Source organism: Octopus bimaculoides, chromosome 1 (assembly GCF_046866305.1).
Source record: "Octopus bimaculoides isolate indiv1 chromosome 1, ASM4686630v1, whole genome shotgun sequence".
NCBI classification, from domain to species: Eukaryota; Metazoa; Mollusca; class Cephalopoda; order Octopoda; family Octopodidae; genus Octopus; species Octopus bimaculoides.
The window spans coordinates 119,549,544-119,562,635 of record NC_142928.1 but is presented as its reverse complement, the minus strand read 5'-3'; the positions used below and the strand labels follow the sequence as shown (position 1 = coordinate 119,562,635).

Here is a 13,092-nt window from a genome sequence, read left to right as displayed (position 1 = left end):
AATTTTCTTGCATTATAAATAAGTTTTAAAAAGGAGCTAAGTTTCTGGAAGATTACCGAATGCTTTCTTGGTTTCCTGTATATTTGAACACTTGAATTGCTCTTTGCATATGACCACATGAAAATTTGATTCCGTTTCAGTTAAAATACAATGCAACGAATCACTCCTTGACGCGAAACGTCAACAAATTGAACGAGCCATCGAAACCAATGCACCGACAGGAACGTAATGAATATTAAGAACAAAACTGCGGAAATAAAATTCCTGAAAGTTCAGCAAGAAGTATTTAGTGCTTGTGAACCCTAAAGTTTTGAAATATAGCAAATCATGATCGGAAATTTTACTTGGCTTCAGATTAATGCCCTTTCCCCTATTTTACACCGCTGAAATATGTCAGAAATCGTCTCCATTTAAACTTAATCGATGCTACTTAGATGATCTAATCCAAACTTCTCTTTCCTTCTTCTCGTATTTTATTGAGTTTGAATTTATTCTTACATTTCTTTAAATCTGAAGAATATGCCAATTGCATTTAGGTATCAAGACTCCTGCATCTGTCATTGGGGCACATATATTAGCCGAGTCCCAAGTGTGTATTTGCTATCAACTTTATTTTTTGAGTGTAAAAAGCTGACATTTGATAATAGTTTTAACATGAAGTCTATAATCCGCATTTTCCTTGTAGACACCTAGTCTTTAAGACTTACTTAAGAATATGTTATTTTGTCTATCTCTTCCCTAAAAAGATTAACAGTAATTAAAACTGTCTCAAATTTAATTGGTCTGTATCCACCTTCATAAATGCCAATTTTCTTTTCAAGGAATCAGTATTTATTTGCAAGTAGATTCAAGTGTGTGCTAATCAAAATATTTGTAGTCCCATGTTTAAGTTTTAAATCGTGGTCTTCATGCATATAACATGGTAGCAGGCTGGAAAGGAGGTTTAAATGAAAATCGAAATCATCTCGCAGACTCGCTAACATAGCAACATAAATCATATTTAACGGTGTTTGTAAAGTCGCCTATATATCAGTTGCATTCATTAACCTATGCAGATTCATGGGTCAACTGTCAACTCTTCTACATAGATTAATCTTATGATGTCTGGCGATTATTATTGACACATACAACACAAAGCGACAAACATAAGAAGACAGGCATTGAAAGTTGTAAATGTCATACGATATGCAAGAAAGCTTTGATCAAGTTAACTGTGTCTATAGCTTGCAAAGTTTTAAAATGTAACTTGACAGCTAGCTAGTGATCCATATTTAATGTACATCCTCACCATTACCGTTCTTTCAACTGTTTCTCTATCTGTCTGTCGCTGTGTGTGTATATATATATATATTGTGCCACTCCGTCGGTTACGACAATGGGGGTTCAAGTTGATCCGATCAATGGAACAGCCTGCTCGTGAAAGTAACATGCAAGTGGCTGAGTACTCCCCAGATATGTGTACCCTTAACGTAGACCTCGGGGAGATTCAGCGTGACACAGAATGTGACAAAGCTGGCCCTTTGAAATACAGATAAAACAGAAACAGGAAAAAAGGTGTGCCTCCAGTATATATATATATATATATATATATATATATATCATTCAACCACGATAGTGGCTGAATTTATTCTTAAGTCCACCATTTCGTCAATCGCAGCAGCTTCCAAGCTTCACCGCTAATTCAGTTCTCAAATAAATTGCAAACTGTTAACAGTCTGAAAGAGGACACATCCTCAGCTACAGTTTGGCATAAATAGTTTGGGATTTGATTCAATAGTAAAAAGGGGGGAAGCAAGGCACCTATTCACCTTCAATTAACATAAACTCTTTCATTTTAAAATAAAAGTATACTTTTCTTAGGCTTAAATGATAGAAAAATGTATGAGGAATTGAGAGTCGTTAGTCGCATTGAACAAAATTTAGTGGAAGAAAAGTTATGGGGGTAAATACCACGAAATTTCGTGTAAGAGAGTGAAGGAGTATGCTTATCAATAAGAATATTAAAGAATATATTGCTAAAATGAATTCTGACGAACTAAGACGGCGTGCTGGCAGTAACGTTGTCGCGCCTGGCGAAGTGCTTCACGGTATTTCGCCTGTGTTTATGTTCTGAGTTCAAATTACGTCGGCTTTGCATTTTATCCATTTCGAATCGATTCAATTTGGCGTACAGATTATTTTTTAATTTTGTTTAACTAAACACTTTGAAACTTCCGATACTGGTACAATGTGTGACATACGACAGGGTTTACTCTTAACCTTTTTGACAAGATTTTGTATTTTATAAGTTAATTTGTCACAAGTTACTGAGCAACAATGGACACATTCGTGTGCCAATACACGAAACTCAGTTTTTGACTTAATCTCTAACTTCTGAGGATGATATATATATGCATGTTATACATATATGTGTAAAACAATTTCATCACGCAATCAAACCAATGAAAGCGTCTTTACTTGGTTGCCCGACACGCTAAAAAATAGCAGCCAATGTATCCACCTACGCAGTATTTTATAAGGTAAAATCCTGAATCCTTGACACATTATTAATTATCTTATAACTACAATGCCTGGAAAAATCATGGATTATATGGAAAAATGCGTGCATGAAAAGTAATATGTTTAAGGTTATAAACCTGGAAACGTAGAGGACAAGTTATTGGACCTGTAAAAGTATAGGACAAACTATTACTTGAAGTAAAGTAAAGAATAAGAAATTAGCTGAACAGTTTTGTACAATAAATCTAAAAGATGAGAACTGTAAAGAGAGATAAATTAGAACTAGCATTCTTTGCTGCAATATTTTAAGTAAAATTTTCTTATTCTTTACTTTATTTGAAGTAATAGTTTGTCCTATACTTTTACAGGTGTAATAACTTGTCCCGTACTTTTCTAGGTTTATAATCTTAAGAATACTACTTTTCATGATCGCATTTTTCCATGTAATATATATATATATATATATATATATATATATATATATACCCAATTCAAACCTACGCACTGTTATATATGTAGGAATTCATACATCATAAATATATGGGTATGATTGTGGTGCGTTAGTCTGAATGTGTGTGTATGTATGTATGTATGTATGCATGTATGTATGTATGCATGCATGTATGTATGTATGCATGTATGTATGGATGTTTCTATCTATCTATCTATCTATCTATCTATCTATCTATCTATCTATCAGTCTGTCTATCTGTATGTACGTATGTTACCCTTTTGATCCCTAATTCATTCATTATTTTTCCTTTCTTTTTCTCATTTATATTTCGTTCTAATTTTTAAACTCGTAATACTTTTTGTATAAATTACAAAATGATGTATCTATCTACCAATAACTCTATTTCTATCTTAACGTTATGGTTTCAATTTCAAAACTAAATCTTACTATATGGTACTTGCCTAGGATTAGGTCTTTGTTGTCACTACCAAGAGGAGACAATTATATTAAATACAATTTCCTAAATTAAAACAAACACCATATATTTTCTAAACTCGGCACAAAGATGAAACGAGATGAAATTTAATTATGGTGTTCATGTTTTTCTCTGTCTTATAAATAATACAGACTAGCACTTCCATTTTGATAATAAATAGATATTACTTGTTATTCCAGTCCGCTGTACAAAATCTGAATCATGGATTATATACGATTTATCACGTGGGCACCTAATTATTTCTTTCTTCAGATAATTTTTATTGAGTTGCATAAATATTGTCACATAGTATAAAGTATATGAATTAACTTAGAAATATTCTTTGTTCATGCACGGTCACACTCGTAAAAATGTGCATATAAAATCATGTACGAGCTAACATAGAATTGCACATGATATAGTCATGAGAAACTTAGTTACTGTTTAAAAAAAAAAAAAACCTCTCAACCACTCAATAGGTAAATCCAGTCTACTAATTAAGAAATTCTTCTTCTTCTTCTTCTTCTTCTTGTTGCAGAATCGTTAGCGCGCTGGACGGAATGCCTAGCGATATTTCGCCCGTCGCTACTTTCTGAGTTCAAATTCCGGCGAAGTCGACTTTCCGTTTTATCTTTTCGGGCTCGATAAATTAAGCAACAGTTAAACACTGGGGTGGCTGTAATCGTCTTACCCCTCTCCAGAAATTGTTGGTCTCATGCCAAAATTGAAAATCATCATTATCATTATTGGTGAGCTGGCAGAATCATTAGCACACCGGAACTAATGCTTAGTAGAATTTCATACGTTTTTACATTCTAAATTCAAGTTCAGTCGAGGTTGACTTTGTTTTTCATCCTTACAGGCCGGTCGAAATGTTTGTCTTTACGTTCTGAGTTCAAATTCCGCCGTGATCGACTTTGCCTTTCATCCTTTCGGGGTCAAAAAATTAAGTATCTGTTGCGTACTGAGGTCGACCTAATTGACTGGCCCCCTTCCCCAAAATTTCGGGCTTTGCGCCTAGCGTAGACAAGATTATAATTACAAAAGAGGCTAACTGATAGAAGAATTAGAGCATTGGACAAAATGTTTTACGGCAGCAATCTTTTCGGTAGTTTAAATTCTTAGTTGAAATACCATCGAGGTCAACTTTGCTATTTATCCTTTCAGCATCGATAAAATAAGTATAAGTCAAGAACTGTGGTTGATGCAATCGACTAACCCCTCTCTTTAAATCGTTCTGTCATGTCACAAAATTTGAAACAGTATGATGATTACACTGAAGGATTTGTCACAGTTAGCCGGGATGGGCGAAACAAAAGAGGGAACCTATCAGAATGGTAAATGAGCTGTATTTGTATTCTTGCATTTTAATTCTTTGGATTATTTAGCTATACCGAATTGTTTTCCGACTTTTGATTTTTCCCTCTCGCTCTACGGGTTCAATTCAAGAAAGTACTACTGCGTTAATTCGAGTCAATGTTATCGATAGCTCCTCTCCCCTCAGAGTGTGGTCTGCTGCTAAATTTTGAAATCATTCTTATTATTACTGTCTTAAGGAAGGCGGTAAACTGACAGAATCGTTGGCATGCCTCACAAAGTGCTTAGCATTTCATTTCTGAGTTGAAATGCAGACAAGGCTGATTTAGCCTTTCACCTTTTCTCGGTCGATATAGGTACCAATGGCATATTAGTGTCGACTTGCCATTCCCCTAAATGTTTAGAGTCGTTAGCAGGCCTGGCAAAATTCTTAGCGACATTTCGTCCATCTTTACGTTGAGTTCAAATACTGCCGAGGTCAACTTTACTTTTCATCCTTTAAAAGTTGATAAAATATATTCCATTTGAGCACTAGGGCCGAAATAACCAACTTACCCTCTTCCCCGAAATTGCTGGCCCCCCGAAATTGCTGGCCTTGTGTCAAAATTTGAAATCAATATTACTCTGAGGTTTTAGTTAAACACTGTTACTATTTTAGTCAAAAATGTGTTAGTCAAATACTGGGCACTGAATTAATTGACTAACCATTCCCTTCAAATATCTGGGCATGTGCAAAAATGAAAAAAAAAAGAAGCTATTTATGCTGTTATCACATTCTTCATTACTGTATTCATCATAACATGCATCCGGATAAAGGCAGGCAGTTCGCAGAACTTTAATTCGTCGAACCAAATGCTTAGCGGAATTCCTTCCAGCTTTTCACTTTCCGCGTTCGCATAACTTAGAGGTTGGTTTTTCCTTTCATCCTCCCGGTATCGATAAAATAAAGTACTAGTTGATATCCGAGGGGTGGATGGTAAAGACATACCCACTTCCCCAAAACTGCTGAATTTCTACGAAAATTTGAAGCAATAAAGGCTAACAGAACTGTTAGCACTTCACACAAGATATTTAGCAGCATTTCTTCTGACGCATTTCGTTCTGTTTTCAAATTCCGCTGAAGCCGAATTTGCATTTATAATTTCGTGGGGCTCAATATATTAAGTACCATTTGCACAGAGGATCTCATATAATCGATCCTCATCACCCACAAAATTTAGGCCTTGTGTCTGTAGTAGAAACAAAAAAATATATGATTACTAAGGCTATCTGACACAATCGTTAGCGCATCGGACAAAATGCTAAGGAGTATTTCTTCCAAGTTATTACCTTTTGAGTTCAAATTCCAACGAGATCGATATGCCATTTCTCTTTTCGAAGTTGATAAAATAAGTAGCAGTAGGGTACTAGGGTCGATGTTATCATCTAACTGTCACTCACTAAAATTGCTGGGCATGTGTTAAAAAATTTGAAACAAATATTCATCCGGATCAGTATCTTCCATGTGTCGAGTTAGTAAAATATACGAACTGGTATTAATAATTTTACAGAGATTAACGGCAATCAAGTAGACAGAGACCAATTATAATTGCACGATATGTCTGCTGAGATACATCAAAACACAAAGGGGTTATGGCGAGGTTGCACTAAGGTTATATATACTCAGGCTGTGATATATGTAGACTGAAGATCTATTTGCAAACATATATTTAATATCTATATCTTGAATACCATCAACCAGAGATAAAATTGACACTAATTCTATATATTATCGAGAATTTCATGTTAATCGTATGCGATATTGGGTTTATGAATCTGAATATAGTTATACGTATCTATATTTACATACATACATACATACATACATATATACATACATACATACACACACACACGTGCACGCGCACGCACACACATACATGGAAACACAATATATATATATATATATATATATATATATATATATATATATATATATATATATATACGTAAATACATACATACAAATATATACACGCATAGGTAAGAAAGTGAGAGGGAGAAGCTGATGTACGTATGTATACATGTATATTTGCTGACTTAAGTGTGTGTGTGTGTGTGTGTGTGTGCGTGTGTGTGTGTATGTGTATATATGAATGTATCTATGTATGTATTTGTATATATTATTCGATTTATCATTAATAGCTAGGACTATATGAGAACCTCTTAATAAGCTTATCTTGAAAATCCTAATATCACCAGCTTTTGCTTTTATTTTCCTTCTGTCTATAATTCGTCGAGCACCGCCCCCCCAGCACAGTTATGTTCAACGTTATTATGACTATTAAAAAACTTAATATCTGGGGAATGCAATGCATTATATTAGCGACTATTCAAGACTGAAAAAGACTTTTCTTTCCTTCTAGTAAGTCTAAAAGAACAGTACGTGGATTAATGACAAAACTGTCTAAATTGAACATTTATTTTACCGGCAAGAAATTGGCGCCAAAAAAATTATGGATATTTAGATATGAAATAATCTAAACTCTGAAATAAAAAAAATATTGGTCTCTCGGAAATGATAAATAACTCTTCAAATGTATGTAGTGTATATACAAAGCAGAAATTATTTCAAAAGCTGGCTAATGTAATAAACGCAACCATTGTAAAATAAATCTGCTATCTTTTACTTTTTATGTGTTTTAGTCATTGGACTCTGGCCATACTGGGGTACCAACTTGAAGAATTCAGCCGAGCAAATCGACTCCAGCATTTGTTTTTGGAGAACCTCTAAGTTACGGGAACGTAAACAGCCAAAACAGATTATGTAGCGGTGGTGGGGGACGATCACTAAGTCACACATGCATACATGATGGGCTTCCACACAGACTCTATCAATTAATCCACTCAGAAGGCATTGTTGGTAATTCTGGAGCTATAGTGAAAACACTTGGCAAAGGAGGTGCGTGGGATTGGACCCAAAGCCACGCCGTTGCAAAGCGAGCGTCGTAGCACTGCACCTATGTCTGTACCCATGACCCGTGCTTCCGCCTATATATCATTATTACGTTTTTACATATAGTAAAATTCGTGAAAAATTATTGTAGTATTCCATCCACCCGTCCTTCCTTCCTTCCTTCCTTCCTTCCTTCCTTCTTTCCTTCCCTCCTTCCTTCCTTCCATCCATCCATCCATCCATCCATCCATCTATCTATCAATCAATCAATCAATCTCCGCGTACTATTCCAGGCTGGGTCGTATGAAAAGAGTCCTGAGGTTTCACAAGAAACCGTCATTAGAATACGACTGGATTCCCAATTATCTTATCTTGCTCTACCCTTAGGTCTCCTAGGTTTCAAGAATATATTTGAGAATCGTTCTTATCACATTCTAATCATATGTTTGTAGTACCGGTACTGTGACCTTTCAATAGGGAGTGACTCGACCTGGGAAGAGACACTAATCTCAGAGCTACGCTCTGTCGAGAAGTGGGAATTAGCAGAAATGACGGGACATGAATTTACTGGAGAGAAAATCTGAACAGAGAAATTCTGCCAATTGGATTCGAGCTTCTGCTTCATTTCCGATTCTAACTTAAAATTAAGGGGAGTAATAGTATTTTCCTAGCTTGGCACAAAGCCAGCAATTTTAGGGGGGAAGGGGTAAGTCGATTACATCGACCCGGGTGCTCAACTGGTACACATATTCTCCACACCAAAAGGATGAAAAGCAATGTTGGCCTTGGAGGACTCAAAACATACAGACAGACGAAATGTCGCCAAGCATTATGTCCAGAGTGCTCGACTGAGACTTATTTTATCGACGCCGCAAGGATGAAAGGTACAGTCCACCCACCCAGGAGGAATTTAGGGATAAGTAGATTACGTCGACCACGATGCTCACGATCCTGTAAGGATGAAACATGAAGTCGACCCCGGTGGCATTTGAACTCAGAGCATCAAGACAAACTAAATGCGACCAAATATTTGTCCCGTGTGCTAACGATGCTGCCAGCTCAATACCTTCTAGACGAGTAATATTGATTTCAAATTATGGCACAAGGCCGGCAGTTTTGGAAGCAACACATCACACATGGTAGCTAACCTTTTTACTAATGGTGGTAAGAACACAGATTTCGTCAGCAAGATTCAGAAAAGTAATTCGTGAAACGAAATTCTTCGAAGCTAAAATACCTTCTGGGCGAGATGGAGATATGTTCTGATTGTGTCCGAAAACGGTCAGTTTATGTACGATTTACGTTCACTAATCAGCAAGCGAAGAAGGTTATGGCTCCAACATGTTTTCTCACGTGAGGTCACCGACTAAACATTTCAGTTTTGGAAATTGAGAAGGCCTCCAGATATATATATATATATATATATATATATATATATATATATATATATATATATATATATATATATATATATATATATATATATATATATACGTATACTGGCTTCCAGTGCATCAGGCTCCAACCCTTCTGGGCACCTTTCTCTTGATTCATCTTGTAGACTGTAGTCTCCGTTTTTGAATCGTGAAAAGCATCTTCCGCATATGCCATGACCATAAGCTCTGAAATGATTTTGTTATTTGAATAAATCTATTACAAAGTTGAAAAATCCCAAATCAAATTCTCCTATGTATATATATATATATATATATATATATATATATATATATATATATATATGGGAGAATATACAAATAATAACAACAGACGGGGACAGGTGGTGTAGTAAATAACAAAAGTATATATTAGTATGACGCTCGGGAATACGGAAAGTCTTTGACGTTTCGAGCTACGCTCTTCAACAGAAAGAATACGGAGACAAGGAGAATATATATATATATATATATATATATATATATATATATATGTATATATGCCTGTGTATATATGATTTGACTTTGTTTTATTCTATTTTCAGGAGCCTACTACTGTCTAAACATGATACTTATCACTCTGTCCACATTCTTGTCCGTCATTGTGGTCAATCTATATTTCCACGGATCACGATCTCGAGTGCCACCTATCGTGAAAAAGGTTTGTCTGTTTATTTCTATCTTTATGTACGTGTACTTTCAATCATCGGTGTTTGTAAAGGTATAACTCTGTTATGTAGTATACATGTGTTTACATATACTTTATGCACATGCGTAAGTTTAATTATGCAATATCTATTTTATTACAATCAGTGTGGATTAGCTGATATTTAGAATGACAGACGAACTGTCTAGTGATCTTTTCTTGTAAATGTTTTCGTCTGGCATTAATCTTATATTTCAACTTTCCGGTTTAAATAACATACAAGACAAATATAGTCATGACTATCTGTCAATGTTTAAACTCTGGTAATTTATGGATAATTTGTAAGCTTCATAACATATATCTACCTCGCGCTTAATAGTGTTTATTATTTATATGTACATGATACATGTAATTAGAATCATATTTTATAAATACATTAATATTCTAGCCACATTCTGGCGTCAATTTGATACATGATACTCCCCAATAAAAATTTACATCTCTGTATGTGAATGTTAGAAATCTGTTATTTACAGTATATTTTAAATTATACAGTAAAGAGTATATCTCTTTAGTTTTAGCAAACAATTAAAAATAATATCTGATTTATATAATCACCGTTCTTCTCCATGACATCTTTCCATCTGTTAATCGGCTTTTTAATGTCACATTCATAAATTCTTTAGGTTTAGAAGTGAAAAAGGAAAGTAACTCATTTTCAACTTCTGCTCTTCAAGTAGGTCTAAATCCATTTAAATGATTTTGTAAACTTCAAAACCATGGTAATTTGCAGATCTCTAGAATATGGTGGGTGATGCATAATTTTCCCGGCATATTTTTTAGACCTTTGACACACGATGGCTCCTGTTATGTTTGTTAATGATGGACGTTTTTGCAGCAAAGCTACTTTCAAATGTGTTAGCTGTTGGCATTGTACATCAGCTGCTATTGCTTGGTTATCGTCTAGCAGCTCAAGATGAATTATTCCACGCATAACCAACCATGCACTTAGAAGAATTTACTTGGTTTTTCCCCACGAATGAGACGCAGATGTTTTTTTCTTACCATTATGATAACGTGTCAATTATTCACCTCCAGTAATGACTCTATCCAAAAGAGGTATTTACAGCTTACGAGATAGCAATGATGCATAGCAGTCAACACTTTGTTTGCGATTGTCTGCGTGATCCATTTTCCAACCTTCGACACTTTACCAAGCCTTTCCGATTCATGATGAACGGTGCTTAGTTTCGGAACTGTAGCAGCCAGGTTTGTGTCAACAGTGGCTTCCAGTATATCAAGATCCAACCCACTTGGGCGCCCCTCTGTTAATTCATCTAACAACCCGTAGTCCTCGTTTTTGAATCGTAAAAGCAATCTACTGCATGTTCTTGCAGTTACTACTCCATCACCATAACTGCTATGGAGTGATTTTCCTGCTACACCTGCACTATTTCCCTTTAGAAATTCATAAATAATAACAAGACGAATGGGTTGTTTGCTTGGAGTGAACATGGGGCCAATACAACAAATGCCGTTATGATAAAATTTACAACATCTCAAAGGAAATGATATATATATATCTGATTTTGACGTATTTCAAATAGAATTGGGAAGTTAAATACCGTTACATCTAACTAGAAATTTACTTACAAAGCTTACAAAGCTTTCGTTACAAACTGTTACTTAACTATCAGTGATCAACTGGTACTTATTTTATCGACTCCTAAAGGATGAAATCTAAAGCTAACATCGGCGGAGTTAGAACGTCGAGCTACAGCATGATAACGCTTCTACCAGCTCGTGCCTTAATGTCAGAAATCTTTAATATTGTGTGTATTTATAAGGTGGTGCGCTGGCAGAATCGTAGGCATGCCTAACAAGATACTAAGCGGCATTTTGTCCGGTTTTATGTTCTCTGTTCAAATTCTACTGAAGTTGATTTTACCTTTCATCCCTTAGAAGTCGATAAAATAAGACTTAGTTGAGCACTGGGATCAATGTAATCGACTTATTCCCTTCCCCAAAATTGCTGGCCCTGTGCCAAAATTTGAAACCATTATGTGTATACGATACACGTGAAAATTAGAATCAACTTTCGAGAATAACACCTTGGACAGTGAAGTTTTTGTTTTTGTTCAATGTATACACGTTTGTGCGTTACTGTTTGGATATATGTCATATAATTGAATATATGGCATTTAAGCTTTCCATATTTTCTTTTCCAGGTGATGGTTGATTTTTTCGGTCGAATGCTCTGCATGCAAACACAGTTACTCACAAAAGAAGAGCTGCTGGCACTGAGGTGTAGAAAAAGAAAAAATAGCAAATCAAGCAAAGATAGGAAAAAAATGCAAGAAATCAAATATGACAAAGTAGGAACTTTCGAAATGCAAACCGAAGACAATTGGGTTCGAAACCGAAACCCAATTTTAGCATCTGCTTTAGCGCCAATTGTCAATGGTACAACTAGTCTTGCTGGTGCAACAGCTATAACACCGGCCTCTGATATTGAACAACAGTGTAATGACGGAAATCAAGGCCCTTGGCAGGCAATTAATACATTGGAAGGTGATGTTAAAGAAATTAGAAGACACCTGCAAGAAATGACAGACAAAGTCAGTGAAAAAGAAGCGGGCGAAATAATAGCCCGAGAATGGAAGCACGTGGCCTTAGTTCTGGATCGTATATTCTTTTTTATGTATCTCTCTTGCATCGTCGCATCTATCATGGTTATATTTCCTAAAGTCGCTTACCATTTATAAAACAGACAGAAACACAGATGAGAAAAAAAAACGAGACAAAACAAAACAAAACAAATAGCTCAAATGCACATTCGTAATGAGTGACATGAATATGGATAATATAAAATATGGTGATGACGATGATGAAGATAACGACGGCGACGACTACATTGATGATGACGATGACGATGTTGATAAGGAGCACGACAAAAATGAAACATTTTTAAAAATAGAAAAAATAAAATAAAATCGGTAGAAATATAAAATGTAACAATAACGGAAAGTATAAACTAAATACGAATAAAAGCATTCATTATAATAAGATCACAACACAATGTATTAACACTAATAATGTCTAACATACACAAGACGACGAATGTCTATTTTTTGTGTGGAGGGGTGGAGTATAATCCTTTGAATGAAGCAAAATACATAACTGGTACTTACTTTATCAAACCACAATGAACAAGGTAAACGACATCGCATGGATTTGATTTCACCTAAGCATATGCGCCACTCTACCAGACACCATACACCGAAAAAGGTGTAAGGCAATAATAGATATAAACTTGTTCTTTTATATCATATA

At 35.3% G+C, this 13,092-nt stretch overlaps 1 protein-coding gene across 6 annotated transcripts in view; it reads left to right on the top strand.

Moving 5' to 3' along the window:
* The window catches only part of LOC106879694 (neuronal acetylcholine receptor subunit alpha-10), a 246,874-nt gene extending 234,049 nt beyond the window's left edge, over positions 1-12,825 (top strand). For 4 of the 6 annotated variants that reach the window (XM_052969788.2, XM_052969793.2, XM_089356911.1 and 1 more), the window contains 2 exons: positions 9,659-9,774; positions 11,988-12,825. In XM_052969788.2, the coding sequence (XP_052825748.1) occupies positions 9,659-9,774; positions 11,988-12,524 (653 nt within the window). In that variant the 3' untranslated portion in view covers positions 12,525-12,825. The remainder of the gene's footprint in view (positions 1-9,658; positions 9,775-11,987) is intronic. The other 2 variants (XM_052969815.2, XM_052969813.2) reach the window with 1 other exon arrangement.
* Positions 12,826-13,092: the final 267 nt, after the last annotated feature.